Raw genomic sequence first — 22,634 nt, forward strand, 5'->3', positions numbered from 1 at the left:
ACGCTTCGTTTCGTTTTTAAATTTTCTCCTTCTGCTAATAAACTGCCAACAATGATGACGTCTTCTTCACTGTCGCTCATTTTTCAAAAAAATACTAAGGAACCTGCACGTTACGGACGCCAAATGTCTAGTGGTACGACTCTTGTCTGGTACGACTCTTGTCGTGCGAAACTGAAAACCGGTGACGTATATGTTTATTATATCAGCAAAATGCGGCTCCTGCGATTGATGCGGTTCGTTCGGCACGAATCAGTGGGCGCTTACCTTAAGATCGCTTACAATACTTAAAGTTGTAAGCTATACAGAAATTGTATGTTAAGGTGATTTTCACGAGGAAAACCAATATACTCAAATTTTAACAAATTCGGTTCTGCTAAGAGAGGGCTTAGAGAATTTGAAAAATGCCATTGTACCTGCGAGCCAGGAGTACAACAACATGTGCGCAAAATGTAATACTGCTGTTAGGCGTACTCCATTATATTCTAATATCATTTCATCGACGTGGCGCAAATTGCGGACGAATCGGGGATGGAGGAAACATCAAATATTCCGCTCGATACGATACCGCTACCGGGAACTATGGGACACTTTGTGGCCTTTTGCAAGCGTTGCGACAGTTCTTGGGAAGTGTACGACGATCTCTCTAAAAAAATAAGTAATATTTCAGCGTCATCAATAGTTCATACGTTTTTGTTAATTTACAGTATTTAAATTTATTATGTTATATGTTATATTTTTACTTTAATAACATTTCCATTGAATCTAGAGTCTAGACTTTTAATTCCATAATGCATGGTTATAAAAATGTAACAAAGTCATTGCGTTGTCCTCTCCCCTTTCCTCTCCAAAAGAAAAAAATGCAGCAATGGCATTATTACTACATTTTATGTAATAATGTCACTAGCATGTGCAAATTTTGAACTATTCATTAACATAACACAAAGTGTTATATTAGGAGCCCAAAATGGGCACAAAACTATAATAAAAGAAAATTTCGGAAACATCAATATTGACACTACAGCGTGAAGTTGGAGTGTCATCAGAAAAAGTCGAATAACTCATAAACCTTATGAGCACAAAATTTTAAATTAGCAGCACAGATTAGCACAAAATGAGCACAAAATTATAGTGACAGAATATTTTGAAAATATCGATGTTGACACTTCAGCGTGAAGTTGGAGTGTCATTAGAAAAAGTCGAATAACTTATTAACCTGATGAGCACAAAATTTTAAATTAGCAGCACAAATTAGCACAAAATGAGCACAAAATTATAGCAAAAAAAATGTTGAAAATATAGATGTTGACACTCCAGCGTGAAGTTGGAGTTTCATCAGAGAAAGTCTAATTACTCATTAATCTGATGAGCACAAAATGTTTAATTAGCAGCACAAATTAGCACAAAATTATAGTAAAAGAAAATTTTAAAAATAGCTATGTTGACACTCCAGCGTGAAGTTGGAGTGTTATCTGAAAAAGTTGAATTACTCATTAACCTGATGAGCACAAAATTTTAAATTAGAACAAAATTATGAGATACTTAATTCCTTTCAAGTCGACACTCTTAACTTCACGGACCCCGGAATCAAGGAGTTCGATAGGAGATATAAAACGAAGTACCGTGAATATGTAAACCGGCAGAGAAAAGTGAAACCATTTATCAAGTTCAACACAGTCGTGGCAAGGCAAACGAACCCTAAAAAATTATCTCCACCATATCATCCAACTGGAATGAAGGTCATCAGTTAGGACGGCTGTAAGGTAACACTCCAACATCCAGACGGTCATTTCCAGATCCGACACCCCGCGCACCTGAAGAAGATCTTTTCTGAGAAAGGAGGAGATGTTGTGTAGTGATCGTTTGAGTGCGCATGTGTGGATTATTTGTGAAGCTATTCAAGGGACGCGTCACGCGAGGACAGTAGTGATCGAGCGGCACGGAGAGCGGTGCCGTCGCTCGTTTAGTTATATAGTCTATTTGCTTTTACTAGTCCGAGATCTAATTAACCCCTCTAATTGTAGCGTCATTCTTTGTTTTCTTCACGTCAATCTTCAATTATAGTCCATTGCATTAAGGTAAACTGGAATGCGGTACGGTTTACGTAGAAAATAAGTAAGTGTAATTATAAATCTATGGTATGCCAAAGGATTTTAAATCCTCTAATAGGGAGAAAGAATGTCAATTAGAGTCATCTTCGCTTGCCGTTTGGACAAATGTAAACAACTTGCAGTTGACGCCTTAATACCTCTAATGCATCTGCAGTTCTCAAACTTTTAAACTTTACAGCAATTCATTGCAGAAGAGACGTTACCTGTTGCAACGTTGATACACAACTGAGCTTTTATTTAATACCGAGTATACTAGTATTTTATGGACAGACTTGTATGAATATAGAATACTTTTATTGCAAAAGATAAATTAACATTACATTATAAATTAATTTTTTTTTTTCTTTATTTCAAGTCGCCCTGACATCACAGGTCCTTAGCGACTACTATAATATAACTACAGAATTGGTGTCTTATATAAGATTACATATTATCGTCATGAGGAAGTATTTAACATTTTAGTTTTAATGACTTTAGCATTTCTTTTATTTGTAGTAGATGGATTTCTTGGTTAAGTGCCGTTTGTAGATGTGCTGGAATTTTAAATCTTCTTCTTGTCTGTTGAAGGTTAGCACAAGTGACAAGTATGTGGTTTACTGTAGCGTTTTCGTTGTAGTTTGGGGATTTTGTTGGGTTGGACTTGATCAGTAGGTGGCCGTGTGAGAAAGAAGTATGCCCTATTCGCAATCTTGTTAGAAAGCATTGGTCTTCCCTTCTCATGAGTCGAAGTCTCAGTTCACTAGTATTTTCACGGCAACTGTGCAATTTAGAATTGCCGTTGATCCAGAGTTCGTTCCATTGGCTGTAGATTACGAAGCCGTCCTGGGGCCACACACACATTTTATATAATAACTTCGAGTAAAATGTAAAAATTTCCATTAAAAGTAAGACATTTCGACAAAAAAGTGAAAACTTCGACAAAAACGTGAAAACTTCTACAAAAAAGTAGAAATTTCGACTAAATAATGAAAATTTCCACAAAAAACTAGAAATTTCCAATAAAAAGTAGAAATTTCCCCAAAAAAGTGGAAATTTCCACAAAAAACTAGAAATTTCCAATAAAAAGTAGAAATTTCTTTAATAATGTGAGAATTTTTACTAAAAAGTGGAAATTTCCACAAAAAAGTGGAATTTTCCACAAAAAAGTGGAAATTTCCACAAAAAACTAGAAATTTCCAATAAAAAGTAAAAATTTCTTTAATAATGTGAGAATTTTTACTAAAAATAAGAAATTTCCACAAAAAAGTGGAAATTTCCACAAAAAACTAGAAATTTTCAATAAAAAGTAAAAATTTCTTTAATAATGCGAGAATTTTTACTAAAAATAAGAAATTTCCACAAAAAAGTGGAAATTTCCACAAAAAACTAGAAATTTCTAATAAAAAGTAGAAATTTCTTTAATAATGTGAGAATTTTTACTAGAGTGGAAATTTCTACAAAAAACTAAAAATTTCGACTAAAAAGTTGAAATACCTACAAAAACGAAGATATTTCAACTATAAATTAGAAACTTTCATAAGAAAGTTTTTTAACAAAATCCTTCTACGCCTTCTTAAAATGTTACCCTCGATATTACCTATACAACTACGCCTTCTTTAAGTGTTACCTATACAATCAGATATTTGTCGTGCTGTGCTAAAAATAGTGAGAAGTTCGTTGTAACGGTAAGTAGGCGGCCTATAATTTATATAGCAATCCAATATAGTAACATAAGTTTGAATATTCATAGATACCTAGGTATTTTAAGTTATAAGTTGCTCTCGTTTCATAAATAAAAGTGTAGTACCCCCTTTTCTACGCCACTGAACCACAACGTTTATAGAAAGAAAACCAACGCCACCATCCTGCGCCGGCGCTCTGTCGTTAAGTGTCATTTCTTCTTTTTTGTGCTTACATTCCACACGTGTTTTCTTTTTATATTATTTTTTTTGCTTTGGAAGTTGCTGTGATGGGCAAACGACGGAGAAAAAGCCCTGTTAGTAGAATAGACGTGAAAAGGAGAAGATTGTTACGGAAATTGGATAAATTAGATCGCGCTTCGGGTTTACACAAAGAGAGCAGTTGCAGCAGCGATACAGCTGACACGAGATCCGAACGCGGAAGTACACCAATGGAGTCTAATAGCGATTATGGACACTTCGAGGACCTTATTCACGAGGATTCTATTGCTTTTTCTGAACAAGGTAAATTGCCTTAAATTGGCATTTTCTAGAGGAATATTCCTCTGTTTTTTAGTCAGTGATATCATTGACCTTGCGACTCTTACGATACTTTTATATAAAGGTACAGTCGCTGTAAGCTGTATTGGTAATATTACCAACTTGTTGCAATGGACATCTTTTCAACACATTTTTGTATATAGAAAAAGTAGAATTTTCTATTTTTGTTCTTTGATATCAAAGAACTGTATTTTCAGTTTTTTGGTGTGTGACAAGTGCCATGTGCTTTTATAGATTGGCAAACTTTTCTAAAATTTGTTTTGTTTGTTTCGGTTTATAGATGAAAATCGAGATCCTAACGAGTCTGTGGAGGAGATTCCCTTATCCAGTGACATTTTGAAAATTATCGGTTGCGATGGAAGTACTAAGGAAACTGGATCGCAGGCAATTAGAAAAGAATTAGTTTCTAGTTGGTCTGATGTTATTAAACGAAGACTAAGTGAAGAAGTTCGTGCAGATTGTGTGCTTCGCTATCCGCCTCCAAAAAATTGTTTGTTTTTGGAAGCTCCTAAGCTAAATTTAGAAGTAGTTGCAGCAGTTAATGATGTGGCTAAAAACCGAGATAATCGACTGATTATTTTTTAAAAGCAGTTGGGTTGCAGTATATCGGCGATTGGAAAAGCTTTATCTGCAATTTTAGAAAAAGAGGAAGAAAAGGACCTTCAGGTTGTGCAAGCACTGAGTGATGCTGGCAAGCTGTTAGTAGATTTTGTTCTCTTCCTATTCTTCTACAAGAAAAGAACTTCTTTCTTTGGGTCTAAAAAAGGAGTTCCGAGAAACTTTAAATAGTGCCGAAGTGGATGGATGGCTATTTGGCGTTAATTTAGATGAGAGAGTAAAGGCTTCAAAAAATCTGGAGAGAGTTAGTCGTGACCTTAGACAGATTAAAGCTAAAGCACCGGTTACCAACAAGGAGACAAAAAACTTCACAAGTCGGTCTCATTACCATCGAGTTCGGTGGGACCGCCAACATTTAAATCAACGGACTCAACCCTTTCCAAGATCCCAGAGTCAATATCAAGAAGGAAGATTTCAACGGAGTCAACACACGTCTCAGAGAAGACCTCCCATGAAACGACCCTTCAAACACAATTGAACATTGTAAGTGGATCAGCTGGCAGGTTGGCTAATTTTTATAATATTTGGAGTATAGTTACAAATAACAAGATGGTATTGTCTTGGATTAAGGGAATATATATTCCTTTTACTCGTACTCCATCCCAATCTTTTGTAAAGAAAGAACCGAACTGGTCCCAGTCAGAATTTTTAAACATAAAAGATTCAATAGCCAATCTTTTAAATATGAGAGCTATTAGTCAGGTAGCTGACTGTCCTGGTCAGTTTGTTTCAAATATTTTTTTAGTACCAAAACCTGATGGTAGTTTTCGTTTAATATTAAATTTGAAAGAGCTTAATAAATTTGTTGCTTACCATCATTTTAAATTGGAAGATGTTAAAACCGCTAAGACTCTTATTGCTAAGAATTGTTATCTAGCAAAATTAGATTTGAAAGATGCATATTTTCTTTTGTCTATCGACAGGAGACACCGAAAATTTTTAAGATTTTTGTTTAATGGGAACTTATATGAGTTCAATTGTTTACCGTTTGGGTTAAGTTGTGCCCCATTTATTTTTACGAAGATTATGAAGCCGGTCATTTCTTTGCTTAGAAGAAGGGGTTTGTTTTCCATAGTTTATTCAGATGATTTCCTTTTATTAGGACAATCTTATAATGATTGTTTGTACAACATAACCCAGACGATTATTCTCTTGGAATCCTTAGGTTTTATTATAAACAGGAAAAAGAGTTGCCTTGTTCCAAGTCAAGTTTGTGAATTTCTGGGATTCACTTTTAATACAAAAGAGATGTCTATTGCTATTCCTGCTAAAAAAAGAGAGAAACTTTTTCAAAAAATAAAAGATTTCTCTCTACTGAAGGTTTGCAAGATCAGAGATTTTGCTGTGTTTTTAGGAAATTTAGTTTCTGTGAATCCAGCAATGAAATATGGTTGGCTTCACACTAGAAATTTTGAGAGAGTAAAATTTTTAGCATTAAGACTTCATGAAGACAATTATGATGCGAACATGCAAATACCTGTTACTCTAAAAGACGATTTTGAGTGGTGGTTAAGGAATATTTCAATTTCAAAAAATAGTCTAGAGAAATTAAATTTTCAGTTAGAAATATTCACAGATGCTTCAAAGACGGGATGGGGAGCATGTTGTAATGGGGTGAAAACACATGGGCATTGGTCCAGCTCAGAACAGTCTTTACACATAAATATTCTAGAATTGAAAGCTGCTTTTTTTGGTATAAAATGCTTTGCTAATAATATTAATAACACAAATATTATTTGTCGCATAGACAACACTACTGCTATAGCCTGTATTAATAAGATGGGCAGTGTGCAGTTTCCGCAGCTTAATTTTTGGGCTCAGGAGATATGGTTTTGGTGTGAGACTAGAAATATTGTAATCTTTGCAGCTTATATAAGATCCCGTGATAATGTAGAGGCGGATAGAGAATCCCGAAAAACCCTTTCAATAGAAACGGAATGGGAGTTGGCAAATTACGCATATGATAAAGTTTGCAATGCTTTTGGGTTTGCTACTGTAGATTTATTTGCCTCTAGGCTGAACAAAAAATGTAATAATTTTGTATCTTGGTTTAGAGATCCTGAAGTAAGTGAAGTGATGCCTTTACTATAAATTGGTCTGATCTAAAATTCTATGCCTTTCCGCCTTTTTCGTTAATATTAAAGGTGTTGAATAAAATTAAGACTGATAAAGCAATAGGTATTGTAGTAGTTCCTGTTTGGACAACTCAACCTTGGTTTCCCTTGTTTACATCCTTGTTAGTCAAGAAACCATTAATATTTGAACCTAACATAAAACTTCTTTCTGTTAATAGGGAACCTCACCCCTTATGGAGAAGAATTTCCCTGGTGGCAGGTCTCTTATCCGGGAGGCGTTAAAAAGGAAAGAAGTTCCTTTAGCCGCAGTGGAAATTTGTTTATCTTCTATTTCTCTGAGTACATTAAGACAATATAATAGTGGTCTAAAACGTTGGTGGGATTTTTGTTCAAGACAGAAACTTGATGTTTTTATTAGTTCTCCCAAGGATGTTTTAGTTTTTCTTTCTTTAGAGTTTGATAAAGGGGCCTCTTTTGGCACGTTAAATTCGATTCGTGCAGCGTTAGGCCATGTTTTAAATTTTGATTTAGGCACTAATAACCTTATCAAAAGATTTTTTAAAGGGGTGATTAATGTTAGGCCCAATTTACCAAAGTATAGCCACATCTGGGATCCAGAGATAGTTTTAAAATTTCTTTCAAATTGGGATAATAATTCCGTCACAATAGAATTATTGGGTAAAAAGCTAGCAGTTCTACTAGCTTTAGCTACAGGACACAGAGTGCAGACACTCTCCAACATTATGGTAGAAGATATCGTTTGTTTGGATGAAAAAATTGAAATAAAGATACCCAATAAAATCAAAACTACGGCAAAAAATCGTTATCAACCCACGTTGTTCATACCGTTTTTTAAAGAGAGGCCTACTATTTGTGTCGCTTCTGCTATAATCGTGTATCTTGGTAAGACGAAGCATCTGAGGTCTAACTATGGTCAGAAATTGTTTTTAACCCACAAAAAACCTTTTCATGATGCTTCTAGCCAGACGATAAGCAGGTGGATTAAGGATATACTAAGGTCTAGTGGTATCGATACAAATATCTTTTCTGCACACAGCACTCGTCATGCTTCGACATCAATTGCTGCTAAGAGAGGTGTTAGTATCGATACGATAAGAACAACCGCAAATTGGTCAGAAAAATCACAAACTTTTGCACGATTTTATCAAAGACCTATTAAAGTTTTAGAGAATTTTGCTGGTGCAGTACTAAACCCTAATTCAATATGAATAACTATTGTTGATATCAGGTTTAGTACTATTTTGGTATATATATATATTATATACTTATATATATATTTTTTAAGTCTTTTAGTAATAGCACTTGATTTATACTCATTATCTCTTACTAAGCTAATCGTCCAAAATGGAATTTGTATTATTTAGGTATTATTAAATGTTGTTGCATCTTTAAACATCTACACTTTTATTTATGAAACGAGAGCAACTTATAATTATTGGATCAAAGGAACTTACCTATGTGAAGTTCGATCCAAATTATTAGTTGCTCTCGTTGAAATAAATAAGTCCCACCCATCCCTAACCCTTTCAGCAACAACATTACCTTTAAAGGAATGACACTTAACGACAGAGCGCCGGCGCAGGATGGTGGCGTTGGTTTTCTTTCTATAAACGTTGTGGTTCAGTGGCGTAGAAAAGGGGGTACTACACTTTTATTTATTTCAACGAGAGCAACTAATAATTTGGATCGAACTTCACATAGGTAAGTTCCTTTGATCCAATAATCATCGTTAGATAACAAGCTATACTTTCAAGTTTTCCTAAACATTGAATGTGTTTACAGAGTTGCAATGGAACCGGAATTACAAGAGGTTTTGGAAAGCCGGGGCGTTGAGAGGGAGGTTATCGAAAAACTGAAAAGTGAAAGAGTAAGTGTACAAAATAATTTCCACGTTAGTTTAAGACAGTACATAGACATTCTTACGGCCCAGCCGTGCAAAATGCAATCATAATCCAAACCTAATGTCGGCTAATTAGAAAATCATCAAAATTATATACAAACATTGCAATGATACAAACCAGACATGGTCTGGATTTTTATATAGCTTTTTGTCAGTGGCGGCACTAGGCTTGAGTTTGCCCAACTAGCCAATACAAGCAAAAATCGTAAAATACATAAGTCCGTAAAACTCCACTAATAAAGTTTAGGACAAAAATGTCAATTAACTATTAAGTTCAAATGCAAACAATTTACTGCAATTCTGCAAAGTATGGAGCAGACTAGATAAAATTATTACAAAAGATGTTTTATTTTAACCGCATGTATTGGATACTTCAAACGAATGCCGAATCTTGTGCATATATCAGTATCAGTTAAGATAGTATATTATATTATTTCAAAGCGCACCGCGGCCGCGCCGCGCGTGATGAAATTGTGATGTTTTCGTTTTGCATTATCACAGCTATGTCAGCTACATAGTAGGTATAGTAGGCAAAAGCGGAAGTAATTTTTATGCAATCACTAAAATTATGTATGTGACATATACTGATCATAGAAAAGTATGAAATTACGCTCGTCATAAACAGATTAAGTAAGATTTTTACAAGAATATCAGAATTTTAGAACCTTAAATTACATATTGCATTTACACCATACCTGTACAGTAATTATAATATAAATCAGTGGTGCTCAAGCAGTAGCACGCGGACACCTGGTAGCCCGTGGTCTGTTCTTTAGGCGCCCCCAAACTTTATGAGTAGATAAACATAATTATTTTTTGCAAAAATCCATTTATTGATAGCGTTCCATTGTTTCGTTAATAAAGCGGAATCTTAAATGCAAATAATTACACTTTGCACCTACATCAAGTTAGCAATAGATTCCAGCAATAGACCTTATTTCATATAAAATAAAGTTTGAAGTCACCTCAAATGGACTTGCACACATGAAGTTAAAAGTTTTTCTAAAAAAAATTTTTATTAATAATATTAGGGGTTGAAAGGGGGTTAAAAAATAAGGGTAACTTTGTTGGTACAGGTTTTTTTCCCATTTTTTAAAAAGTACAATAAACTTAAAGTGCAAGCACTATAATTGTCAAAATTTCAAAATGTAACCCCGCGCCGTTTTGGAAATAATTAATTTTTTCGGTTTTTTGCGGTTATTTATTGCTAGGGGTGTAATTTGTGTGGTGCATCAAATATTTTTGTTTTCAGTTATGATTTTTATTATATTGTAATATTATAGGATTTATCCTCCCTGCTCGGACTCGCTTGGAGTCCGAAGGAAACACACTTTCTGCGACCAGTCGATATTTATTGACTACTTCTACAATAATACTTATACTCAATACTGCCTACATTCTAATCTTACATGCTAGCACTATTTTCCCCTACTACTTATTATTAACTACCTACCACTACACCTCCATAGCGAGGGAAAAAAAAAATCTATTCTACAAGATTTGATTTTTTTTTGTACTTAGTCTAACTGTAATTTATATCCTATGTTACATACTTAATTTTACAAACTTAATTAAAGAAATTAGAATTTAACTTAAAAAAAAAAAAAAAAAAGGCCAACGTGTTTCATTCCTCCGGCACCCCTGACTACAGAGATACCGGAGGCGGGCTGCTCAGGGCTTCCTGGCCCTCTTCAGCCAGAGAACGGGATTGTAAGGATGGGTAAAGTTAGGGATGGGAACGGAAGGAACGGAGTTAGGGTGCTGAGGGGGAGAGTACTGCTCCAGCATTCGCCTCGTAGATTTCAACATAATGCTAGCATTATGCGAAGCTACGTATGTCTGAGGAAAACCCCCTGACAAAATCCCAGACAGAGCAGTCGGCAGCGGGATTCGAACCCACAACCTCCCGAATAGCATCGGTGAGCGCATCCACTGCGCCACGTGCCTCGGTATTTAACTTAATCTAGGTATGGCTTAACACGATTTTTATGAACTGTCACTGTACCGTCTTGAACCTTCAACACTAAATTTGGAGAATGGTCCTCCACAACCGCGTATGGACCTTTAAAAAGTTCTTGTAACTTATTGGCCGGAGTGTTTTTTACTAATACTAAATCACCAGGCCTGTACTTAATTCCTACGTTACAATTATCCGTGCGCTTGTCATAGACGCACTTCCTAAAATTTTTTGACTTGATTAACTTTTCACGTGTATCTGCGTGGGCTTGCTGTAACCTAAATTTAAGTTCTTTAGGGTAATCGACATAATTGTAAACTGGATCGAAATTAGTAATTAAATGGGAAGGTAATTTCGCAATTCGTCCAAAAACTAACTCAAAAGGTGTATACGTTGACTCTGTGTGCACCGTTGTGTTATAAGCAAAACACCAAAAAGGTACCCATGAACTCCAAGCATTTTTGAATGTATTTACCTGAATTCTTAAGTACGCGCCCAAATTTTTATGTGAATTTTCTAGCGCACCTAGCGTCTCATGGTGATAAGCTTATAACGTGAGGTTAGTTCGGCGCTGTAAAACTCAAACCCCGCCGCATAAACGGCCAGCTAGCTCAGATTCTTAATTAAAAGAAGGGCTCGAGATGAGAATCTTCCACAGCGGTTTGTTCGTTTGGGCATATAACATAAGTTTTTGATCTTTGGTAGTCACTAGAAATGATTAGTTGAGCGCCACCCAATTTTGCACAAATTCTGACCTCTCCTGTATAGAAATTGGGAAAACACAAGAGAGCCAAATAATAAATTCACTACGAGCAATTCTGATTTATTAATCCTGACAAAACGGTGCAGGATCGGCAAATAAAATGTATCTTCAATACGACAATAACAAATACTTTAAATGACAAAAATAATCCCCAAATAAATTCCTGAACACTTCCCTAATAATTACGTTACCAGCCCCCTACAACAATGATCGAGCAAAAATGTAGTTAAGATTTCAATAGATTCAAAGATTGAATTAAGTTAACCCGAATAACAACTCATATAGGCAACACTGGGTACAAGTAAATTAAAAATCTTACCTTGAATAACACATAAGCTGTCTTCTCCGAAAAAGAGCTCTCCTTCGAAGTTCCAGTTCTGTAACACAAAAACAAACCCCAAGCTACAACGCTCGGAACGATTATATGAGCCGGAAGGGCCAAAAAAAAAGCTTACTCGTAGCCGGCTCGTTTACCCATACGTTAAATACAGGTGCGTTGCTCTTGAAGAGAGTCACGACCTCAAACACTTGATGCGAACAAAATACAAAGCTCCAATCATAAATCGTCGGAAGGTTACACTAGATTAACGGTATTGAAGCAAATAAAAAAAAAGGTTGTGTAAAAGATCGTATCTTCCGAAAATTCCACCATCAGCTGGTCGCTCCCGGTATCGTTTAGGTGTTAGCGCTTATCTACTCGGTGGTACGCCGGATAGCTGCCGGCAATCAACAGGTGTTCGTACTCCGGAATATTCGCAAGATGCAAATTCATTTACATACAAGGATTCGTCTACTACATGGATTGACCGGTACAAGAATTCGTCTACTACATGGATTGACCGGTACAAGAATTCGTCTACTACATGGACCCCCTAAAAGTAATGAAGATGTAACACTCCCTAACGAGATTTTTAATAACATACCTGAAATCGTCAGGAGGGTAATGAAAAATACTTAAATCAATGAAATATGGAAATTATCCAAGAGGTTGTGAATCTGAAAGAATTTTAGATAACATAACGTAAAAGAAAACCAACGCCATTTCACTTACATGTAGGTAGGGCGATGAACTTCCACCAGATATAGCCTCACAACGGAGAAAACGGCTTCTGAGTTACTCTACTCGACAACGCCAATAAACAGGTAAAATTGCCAGAGATTTTACGTGAATGATGGCAAATATTACCCACTGGTTTTAGAAGAATTCACAATGCCACGCTCTACAAGTACAACCTCGTTGGCTTTAAAACGGAAATGAAGTGAAAAAATTACGCGATTCTGCGCGAGGAAAGAAGCACGCGTACAAGTGACGCCATCTCACCTATATCCTGCCTAACGTAGCAAGCGGTAATTTTGAAATTTGAATATAAATAAACTAAACTGTTACACCCCCCCTCTCCTTCGACAGGAGGGAAACTACAAGTTTTCCGACGATCGAAAAACCCAGCACACACACTCGAAAAGGAAGCAAACAAATTGAAAACCCGAAAACCCACCCCAGTGTAAAAAAAACTCCCCCCCAAAGAATTTCACCTTCAAAGAATTTTCCCAGGTTCTCCAGCAGCGGAAAAGGTATGCAAAATCGGGTATTGACATGCCCTCGCGTAAAGATGGAATCTCGCGCCGTCGGGTATCATGACAATAGCAACCCCTTTCCCACAACCCAATCCAACTACTAGTCACCCCCAAGAAAACCAAATCCAGTGCCCACCCAGAAGAAAGAAACCCTACAGTTTCAAGTGATGCAGCACCAAAATCCCCAAAATAAAGAAACCCCCCTCCCTGACTAAAAACGACACAAAAGCCCAAATTTTGACCCCCTTGCCGAAAAAGTGTAGAAGGAAACCCCCAAAAAGAAGGTACCTTTCCAACCCAACTCCACCATGCACTAGCGCAATGAAATGAAGAAGGTGCTATGGATAGAAGACAGTAAGAGAGAAAGAAGAAATCACATTTGCGGAGAAAAAAAAACTCATTCATGCCGATTCCAGGGGTCCCATGGTCACCGAGGCTCGCACAGGGAAGGCGCACCCACCCCCTTCCTCTTGTGTGTCAACTACCCATCCATTCAAACATTCATTCATTCTATGGAACGGAAATGGAAGAAAGAAGAGTAGAAAAAGATAGAATATAGGAAAGCGAAAAGAAAAGGGCAACCTCTCCCAAATTTCCCCTGAGGAAATTAGAAGAAGAAAAGTGTTTGAGGTGCAGATAGAAAAAGAAAGAAGGAGGATAATGGATCGGGACGAATCCCCTAGCAGGTGTTGTTGCTACGATCCGAGAGTCCATCCCCTGTGCCCAACCAAACCACCCAAAGAGTAAGAAGAAGAAGAAATATGGAACATATAACATATAAATACATATATCAAAGTCAAATCCAAGAATAAGAATACGTCAAAATTAGTGGTTCAAAATCGTCAACAAACAAGCAATCCGGCGACAATAAATGTCTAACCATGATCATCGGGTTCAATATAAGGTTTGAGATCCTGGACGTGCCACGTTCCAGAAGATTTACCATTAGAATCTTTCAACTCATAGGTCAAATACCCCATTTTACGGCTAACCGTAAATGGTCCTAAAAATCTGGGAGCTAACTTCGCTGAATAATCTTTAGTGGCATCAGACAAAGTCTTATTTTTACGCCAAACCAAATCTCCTATCTCATAGTTAACATGCCTACGTCGTAAGTCATAATGTTGCTTGTTGCGGTCATGACTGTCTTTAATGCGTGCAATAATTTTGTCGTACAGTCCTTGCTGTTGCGCTAACCGTTGTTCTACGTCAATCGGCTCATTGTCCGTCATGTCAGTGTCGAAGCTGTCCCCTCGAATACGAAATTCTTTCCCAAAATTAGCACGATAGGGAGTCACACCTATGGTTTCGTGCTTAGAAGTTCGAAGAGCACAAGCTATCGAAGCTAAATGAACGTCCCAATGTTTGTGATTGTTCTTAACGTAAGTGGCTATCAATTGCTTTACCACACGATTCACCCTCTCCGCAGGATCAGCCTGTGGATGATAAAAAGGAGTAAACCGAACCTTTACACGGTAGCTTTCACACAGATCTAAGAAAAGTCTACTGCGCATCTGCACGCCATTGTCACAAATAAGGAATTGTGGAGCTCCATACACAAGAAATACAGAATCTTCAATACATTTGACAAGAGTTTTGGCATTCGCCGTCCTTATGGGAAAAAGAAGTACAAATTTACTCATATAGTCACTAACAACTAATAAATGAGTTCGCCCTTGAGTGGATCGAGGTAAAGGACCAATAAAATCTAAGCTGATCATCTGCCACGGTTCATAAATTTGAGGATGTGAACCCATAAGCCCTGCAGGTCGAAGTTGTTCAGGTTTATGTTGTGCACAGGTGGTACAGCGAGAAATATAACGCTTAATATCGCACTTCATTCTCGGCCAATAATATCGGTGATGAATGCGCCAAAAGGTCTTATAAACACCAAGGTGTCCTGAAGTAACATTATTGTGGTTCTCTTGTATAAGAGATTGTCTAAAATCAGAAGGAACAACAAGTTTCCATTTTTCATAATCATGAGATTGTAAAGCGGACTTGATATATTTATACAACAACGAATCTTTCACTCGCCAATCGGGATATTTATGAGGACTTCGCTCTAATCTTTCAAACATACCAAGGTACCAAGGGTCTTTAGAAGTTTTGAAATCGTTCGGATCCACCGTAACATCTGAAGAATGTACAGCTTCGATCACAGGTACAGTACGTGACAAAAGATCGGGAACAATATTGTCCTTGCCTTTACGATGGACAAGAGTAAAGGTATACGGCTGTAAACGAAGAGCCCAGCGTGCTAAACGTCCTTGGGGGTCTTTCAAAGAATGCAACCACAAAAGAGAATGGTGGTCAGTAATGACTGTAAAAGAAACTCCTTCGAGGTAATGTCGAAGTTGCTCTACCGCCCAAATGACTGCTAAGCACTCACGTTCAGTCGTGCTGTAATTTTGTTCCGCTCGGGATAATGATCGGGATAAATAACATACCACTCGCTCCCCATCCGGAAAAGTTTGAGTCAAGACAGCTCCTAGCCCATAAGCAGAAGCATCGGTCTGAAGGACAAAAGGTTTGGTAAAATCCGGGCAATTGAGCACAGGTGCAGTTGCCAAAAGTTCTTTTAATTTGAGAAAAGATTCCTCACATTCAGACGTCCATTCAAATTTAACATTTTTCCGAAGAAGTCTGGTTAAAGGAGCAAGAACGGTTGAAAAATCAGGAATGAACCTACGGTACCAACCGCAAGTTCCTAAGAAACGTCGTATATCATTCACCGTAGTGGGTGTTGGAATATCTAAAATCGCCTTGACTTTGTCAGGATCTGGGTGTAAGCCAAAGGAATCCACAACATACCCTAAATACTTAAGTTCTGAACGGCAGAAGTGACATTTGTTTTTATTCAGAGTGAAGCCAGCAGCAATTAATTTGTCAAAAACGGTGTTCAAAATTTTTAAATGTGAGTCAAAGTCTTGTGATATAATAACCACATCGTCCAAATAAACCAAAACGTTGGGTTGCAATTCAGGTCCCAAAATGGTATCGATAATGCGCTGAAAAGTCGCAGGGGCATTAGTCAAGCCGAAGGGCATCCTTCGAAATTGGAAAAGACCACGACCAGGCACAGTAAAAGCTGTGAAAGGGCGCGAATTCTCAGCAACCTCTATTTGCCAATAAGCTGACTTAATGTCCAGGGAACTAAGATATTTAGCGTCACGTAATTGGTCTAAGATGGTATTGATATAGGGCAAAGGAAAAGCGTCGCGCTCAGTTAAAGAGTTAAGTTTCCTATAGTCCACACAAAATCTATAGGTTTTGTCTTTCTTGGGAATCAGACAGACAGGTGAAGCCCATCCGCTGTTCGATGGTTCGATGACTCTGTCCCTAAGCATCTCATCAATGGTGTCGTTAATGATTTTCTGTTTAATCGGATTTACTGGATAGTACCGCTGTTTAATAGGAACAGCGCCCTCTACCAGGCGTATCTCGTGTCTACCTACTGGGGTTAATCCTAACTTGTCTCCCATGAGCGAAAATTTCAGATCTAAGAGGGTTTGTAAAGAATGGTGTTGTTCATCAGTGAGACGAGACTGTTCCACTATGGCCACACTAGGTTGAGTTGGCGTGCAAGAAGTAAAATGCCAACAGTCATCGCTAATATTCGGAATGATACCCATCCTATCCCAAAAATCTACTCCCAGGATTAAATTAGTAACCAAATCAGGCATCACCAACAAATCTAACAGCACAGTACGATCCTTTAAGGTAATTGGCACAGTGATGTAACCAATCGAATGTGCATCGGAGCTATTTGCTACCGTACAAGAAATAACTTTCGGTACAAAATTGAAATTGAGTATTTGCAATTGAATTAAAGTATCGGAATTGATAAAAGAACGTGAAGCGCCAGAATCTAATAATCCCAAAAAAGGAATGTCTAAAATTTTAATTTGGACATAAGGTCTCAAGTCATTTCCCACATGCTGTAATAAAAAGTCAAGTTTAGGTTTGGAAGAAATTTTCAAAATTTTTGTCGCCTGTACTAAAGAAACGTCACGACGACTTAATGAGCGTTTCTCGGAGCGTTTCCCGAACAAAAAGAACAACTGCGCACCGTAACGCCTTGTGCGCCACATTTCCAGCAAAATAATTGCCTTGGTTCAGGACAATCAACACGATGATGACCTAATTTTTGGCAATTAAAGCAAGGAGAATTTGGAGTTTCCATTGCATAAATAGGTGGACGTGGTGACATTTGTCGACTACTGGTGGGACAGCTAAACCCAGGTTCGAGTAATGGTAATGATGTTCGGTTGCGTAAGGCATGGTGTCTGTCTAAATCATGTTTGATATCGTCAAAACGTCTGCATTCAATTAAAAGTTCATCTAATGTCTGAGGAACATTAGGACCTAATTTAGTCAAATAAAATGGTGATAAATTGCGTTTAATTAAACGGACTTGTTCATATTCTGGAGGTGGTAATTTTAGTCGTGAAAATAAACCCTGCATTACTGCAAAATAAATGTCTACTTTTTCATTCTGACCCTGTAAACGAGCTTTAATTTCGTCGAGCAAATCTTCCTCATAGTGTGGTGGTAGAAATGCATCTCGTAGTAATTGCACTAAGTGCTCCCATGAAGTAGCTTTATGAGAATTAATGTTGTACCAGGTGTTCGCAGTACCTTCAAATAAATCGTAGGCGGTCTCAAATAAAGTTGGATGATCTACTCCACGAGCACGAGCCATTCGCTCAACTCGGTCGATAAATGAATTCAAAGTTTCACCTCTACTATCCCCGGAAAATTTTAATCCCCATTTATGTACAGGAGTACTCGGTACGGATAATCTTGGTTGTAGTTCTGCAGTACGTCTAGTAGGTGTAGAAGAAACTACAGCAGTTGCTGAAGGCATAATTGAGTCGTTAAAATGAAAAGCTTTGTTATCGAGTGAAGCTCTTAATTGTCGAAATAAACCAACTAATTCCCCAAGTTTACTTAATTGTTCAGCAGAAGGCTGCAATAATGTGCGAGTCCTATGTAAACGTCTGTCGGCATGAGCTAGCATGGTAACAATTGACAAATATGAACCTCCCCCAAAAGCATCATCAAAATTGTCAATCTTATTCTGAAGGATCACTGTCAATTCAGTAAGAGCAGCTAAATCCTGAGCAAAGGTAAAAGGGTACTCTGGAGCAACATAACCAGGTGCTTTCTCTAACTCTAACAATTTTCTGAGAATTAAACGACTTTCGTTCATATTACTCCCCATTTGTCCCGCTCTAATCTCAATTTCATATTGGAGTTCAGTCTCTCTTAATCGGTTAATTTCCATAGCCATGATCACACAATAAATTCAAAATACAAATATAAAAAGATAACACAATATAGGTACCTGTTAAATACCAAGAAATACACAAATATCAGTAATAACCACAAATAAAAAATAAGTTGCAAGTACGAAGTTCAATTTAGAAGAGATAATTTAAAAATAAGGCCAAAAACTTAAATTTAAACAAATTATGCCCAGGCCACACGTTGAAGGGTGTCACTTTATAACGTGAGGTTAGTTCGGCGCTGTAAAACTCAAACCCCGCCGCATAAACGGCCAGCTAGCTCAGATTCTTAATTAAAAGAAGGGCTCGAGATGAGAATCTTCCACAGCGGTTTGTTCGTTTGGGCATATAACATAAGTTTTTGATCTTTGGTAGTCACTAGAAATGATTAGTTGAGCGCCACCCAATTTTGCACAAATTCTGACCTCTCCTGTATAGAAATTGGGAAAACACAAGAGAGCCAAATAATAAATTCACTACGAGCAATTCTGATTTATTAATCCTGACAAAACGGTGCAGGATCGGCAAATAAAATGTATCTTCAATACGACAATAACAAATACTTTAAATGACAAAAATAATCCCCAAATAAATTCATGAACACTTCCCTAATAATTACGTTACCAGACCCCTACAACAATGATCGAGCAAAAATGTAGTTAAGATTTCAATGGATTCAAAGATTGAATTAAGTTAACCCGAATAACAACTCATATAGGCAACACTGGGTACAAGTAAATTAAAAATCTTACCTTGAATAACACATACGCTGTCTTCTCCGAAAAAGAGCTCTCCTTCGAAGTTCCAGTTCTGTAACACAAAAACAAACCCCAAGCTACAACGCTCGGAACGATTATATGAGCCGGAAGGGCCAAAAATAGCTTACTCGTAGCCGGCTCGTTTACCCATACGTTAAATACAGGTGCGTTGCTCTTGAAGAGAGTCACGACCTCAAACACTTGATGCGAACAAAATACAAAGCTCCGATCATAAATCGTCGGAAGGTTACACTAGATTAACGGTATTGAAGCAAATAAAAAAAAGGTTGTGTAAAAGATCGTATCTTCCGAAAATTCCACCATCAGCTGGTCGCTCCCGGTATCGTTTAGGTGTTAGCGCTTATCTACTCGGTGGTACGCCGGATAGCTGCCGGCAATCAGGTGTTCGTACTCCGGAATATTCGCAAGATGCAAATTCATTTACATACAAGGATTCGTCTGTACAAGGAATTCATCTACTACATGGATTGATCGGTACAAGAATTCATCTACTACATGGACCCCCTGAAATCGTCAGGAGGGTAATGAAAAATACTTAAATCAATGAAATATGGAAATTATCCAAGAGGTTGTGAATATGTAGGTAGGGCGATGAACTTCCACCAGATATAGCCTCACAATGGAGAAAACGGCTTCTGAGTTACTCTACTCGACAACGCCAATAAACAGGTAAAATTGCCAGAGATTTTACGTGAATGATGGCAAATATTACCCACTGGTTTTAGAAGAATTCACAATGCCACGCTCTACAAGTACAACCTCGTTGGCTTTAAAACGGAAATGAAGTGAAAAAAATTACGCGATTCTGCGCGAGGAAAGAAGCACGCGTACAAGTGACGCCATCTCACCTATATCCTGCCTAACGTAGCAAGCGGTAATTTTGAAATTTGAATATAAATAAACTAAACTGTTACAAGCTGTAGAATTTAGCTGCTTAATCTGTAATAATTTACAAGTATCCTTAAAAATTTCGGCTAAAAATTCGGTTCCCCTGTCTGTCACAACCGTATTTGGCACTCCGTATCTCAAAACGAAGTTATTTACAAACGCTGTGGCTACTGTTAAGCTATCCTTACTTTTTATCGGGTATGCCTCTACGTACTTGGTAAGATCGCACTGTATGGTTAAAATGTATTTATTTCCACTGACATCCGTTTCAAGCGGTCCCACCAAATCTAAGAAGATTTTATCAAATGCGTACGCAGATGTTGACGTAATTACCATTGGTTCTATTATGGGTTTTGAGTGTTTATACCTTTGGCACGCATCGCATTTTTTTACAAATTTCTCTACGTCGCGGTGTAATCCTGACCAAAAGTAATACTTCTTTATATTATTATACATCCTCGAAATACCACAGTGTCCTCCACTGGGCAATAAATAGAAGTCGTTCAAAATTAACTGTTGAGTTTCACGGTCTGAAATATTAGCAACTCCTTTTATGATAGAAAGTTTTACATTGTTGACTTTTAATTCTTTGGATATTGAGAGTAAATGTTTAAGTAAAACTTGTGGCAAATCATTTGTCTGTTCTGTGCACAGAAGTAATTCCTCAATTTTTTCTCTTTTACATATATCGACGACGACGTTTAAAGCTGACCGAAGTTCAGGGTTCAAATCCGTCTCGTCGTTGTTTAGCGCTATGTACATCGTTTGCAAGCTTGCATTAAAAATAATTCTATTGCCACATGTATAAATGTCATCAACCTTTTCTTTTATGAATTTTTTGTAAAGTATTAGTAATTGTTTTGGAAGTACCGGTTTAATTTCTGTAGCATTATTAGGCCGCTTTAACAACTGCCGGACCGTGAGTTGATCAGTCTCCCGGACCTTAGCTGATGCGGTATCCTTATCCCTGACATCACTCAAGTTCAATCGAGATTGAGCGCGAGTGAGTACATGTAAATTATTATTTTGGTTACCAATCGAACGTAACTCTTCTGACGTCAAAATTATACGTGAGAGAGCATCTGCGGTGACGTTACTTTTGCCGCTAATGTGTACTACATTGAAGTCGTATTCCTCTAAAGTTAACCGAAATTTCGTAAGTCGGCTACTCGGATTTTTCATACCAAAAAGATAAATTAAGGGTTTGTGGTCGGTCTGAATTTCGAATTTTCTTCCTAAAATATAAGGTCTGAAATGTTTGACTGCCCACGTAATTGCCAGTAATTCTTTCTCGATAACGCAGTAATTTAACTCTGCCTTGTTCAATGCCCTGTTTGCGTAAGCTACTGGGAGGTTATTACCATTGCATAATACAGCACCTAACGCATATTTTGATGCGTCGGTCTTCAAAATAAACTTATTGTTTTCTGAAAAATCAGGATATTGTAATATTGGGTAATCGCACAATTTATCTTTCAAAATCTCGAACGCTTTTTGACATTCTTGGGACCAGTTAAAAATAGCATTTTTTCTCGATAATTTGTGTAACGGATTTACAATTTCTGAAAAGTTGGGAATAAAAGACCTATAATAATTTGCAAGAGCCACAAATCTTTTTGCTGATTGTGCATCTTTTGGTACAGGGTAGTTCATTAGTTTGTCAATTTTTCCTGGGCACGCAGCGATGCCGCTGCCTGAGACGACATGCCCCAGATAAACTATTTCTTGACGTAAAAAGTCGCACTTCTCCGGGTTTAATTTTAAATTTACCTTACGCAATCTATCTAAAACCTTAATTAAATTCCTATTATGTGTAACTAAATTATTTCCAAAAACTATTATATCGTCTAAATAAACTAAACAAGATTCGTATTGCAAACCAGACAAAGCAATGGCAATTGTCCGAGCGAAAACCGATGGTGAAACTTTCGTCCCCATTGGCAATCTCGTATGCTGAAATTGACCCTTATCGGTGCTAAATGCTGTACAAGGTCGACATTCTGAAGTTAACTCAATTTGATGGTAGCCTTGCGCCATGTCTAAATGTGAAAATAGTTTCGCGCCGAACAATGAATCAAAAATCTCTGTCAAATTCGGTAATGGGAATTTCTCGTCTGTAAGCTTAGTATTTAACTTTCGGAAATCGAAAACGATACGGTCGCACTTCTCCGGGTTTAATTTTAAATTTACCTTACGCAATCTATCTAAAACCTTAATTAAATTCCTATTATGTGTAATTAAATTATTTCCAAAAACTATTATATCGTCTAAATAAACTAAACAAGATTCGTATTGCAAACCAGACAAAGCAATGGCAATTGTCCGAGCGAAAACCGATGGTGACACTTTCGTCCCCATTGGCAATCTCGTATGCTGAAATTGACCCTTATCGGTGCTAAATGCTGTACAAGGTCGACATTCTGAAGTTAACTCAATTTGA

General features: G+C 37.3%; 2 protein-coding genes across 2 annotated transcripts; both read left to right on the forward strand.

The window, feature by feature from the left end:
- Positions 1-4,000: 4,000 nt before the first annotated feature.
- On the forward strand, positions 4,001-4,912 carry LOC116165349. The gene is made up of 2 exons (XM_031479712.1): positions 4,001-4,291; positions 4,608-4,912. Exons 1-2 carry the CDS (start codon positions 4,057-4,059, stop codon positions 4,910-4,912), a joined length of 540 nt encoding a protein of 179 aa, XP_031335572.1. The 5' UTR covers positions 4,001-4,056.
- A 77-nt stretch (positions 4,913-4,989) lies between these two features.
- LOC116160187 lies at positions 4,990-8,297 on the forward strand. Its single transcript, XM_031473325.1, has 2 exons — positions 4,990-5,428; positions 7,239-8,297. The coding sequence occupies exon 2, from the start codon at positions 7,254-7,256 to the stop codon at positions 8,247-8,249; it is 996 nt and encodes a 331-aa protein (XP_031329185.1). The 5' UTR covers positions 4,990-5,428; positions 7,239-7,253; the 3' UTR covers positions 8,250-8,297.
- Positions 8,298-22,634: the final 14,337 nt, after the last annotated feature.

This window comes from Photinus pyralis, unplaced genomic scaffold, assembly GCF_008802855.1.
Source record: "Photinus pyralis isolate 1611_PpyrPB1 unplaced genomic scaffold, Ppyr1.3 Ppyr1.4_LG1, whole genome shotgun sequence".
In the NCBI taxonomy this organism is placed as follows: Eukaryota; Metazoa; Arthropoda; class Insecta; order Coleoptera; family Lampyridae; genus Photinus; species Photinus pyralis.

Bases quoted from the DNA above. Each gene is read 5' to 3' on its own strand.
- LOC116165349 (XM_031479712.1), top strand. From the start codon at position 4,057: ATGGGCAAACGACGGAGAAAAAGCCCTGTTAGTAGAATAGACGTGAAA. The intron at 4,292-4,607 runs GTAAATTGCCTT...TTCGGTTTATAG, and splicing joins TATTGCTTTTTCTGAACAAG to ATGAAAATCGAGATCCTAAC.
- LOC116160187 (XM_031473325.1), top strand. From the start codon at position 7,254: ATGGAGAAGAATTTCCCTGGTGGCAGGTCTCTTATCCGGGAGGCGTTA.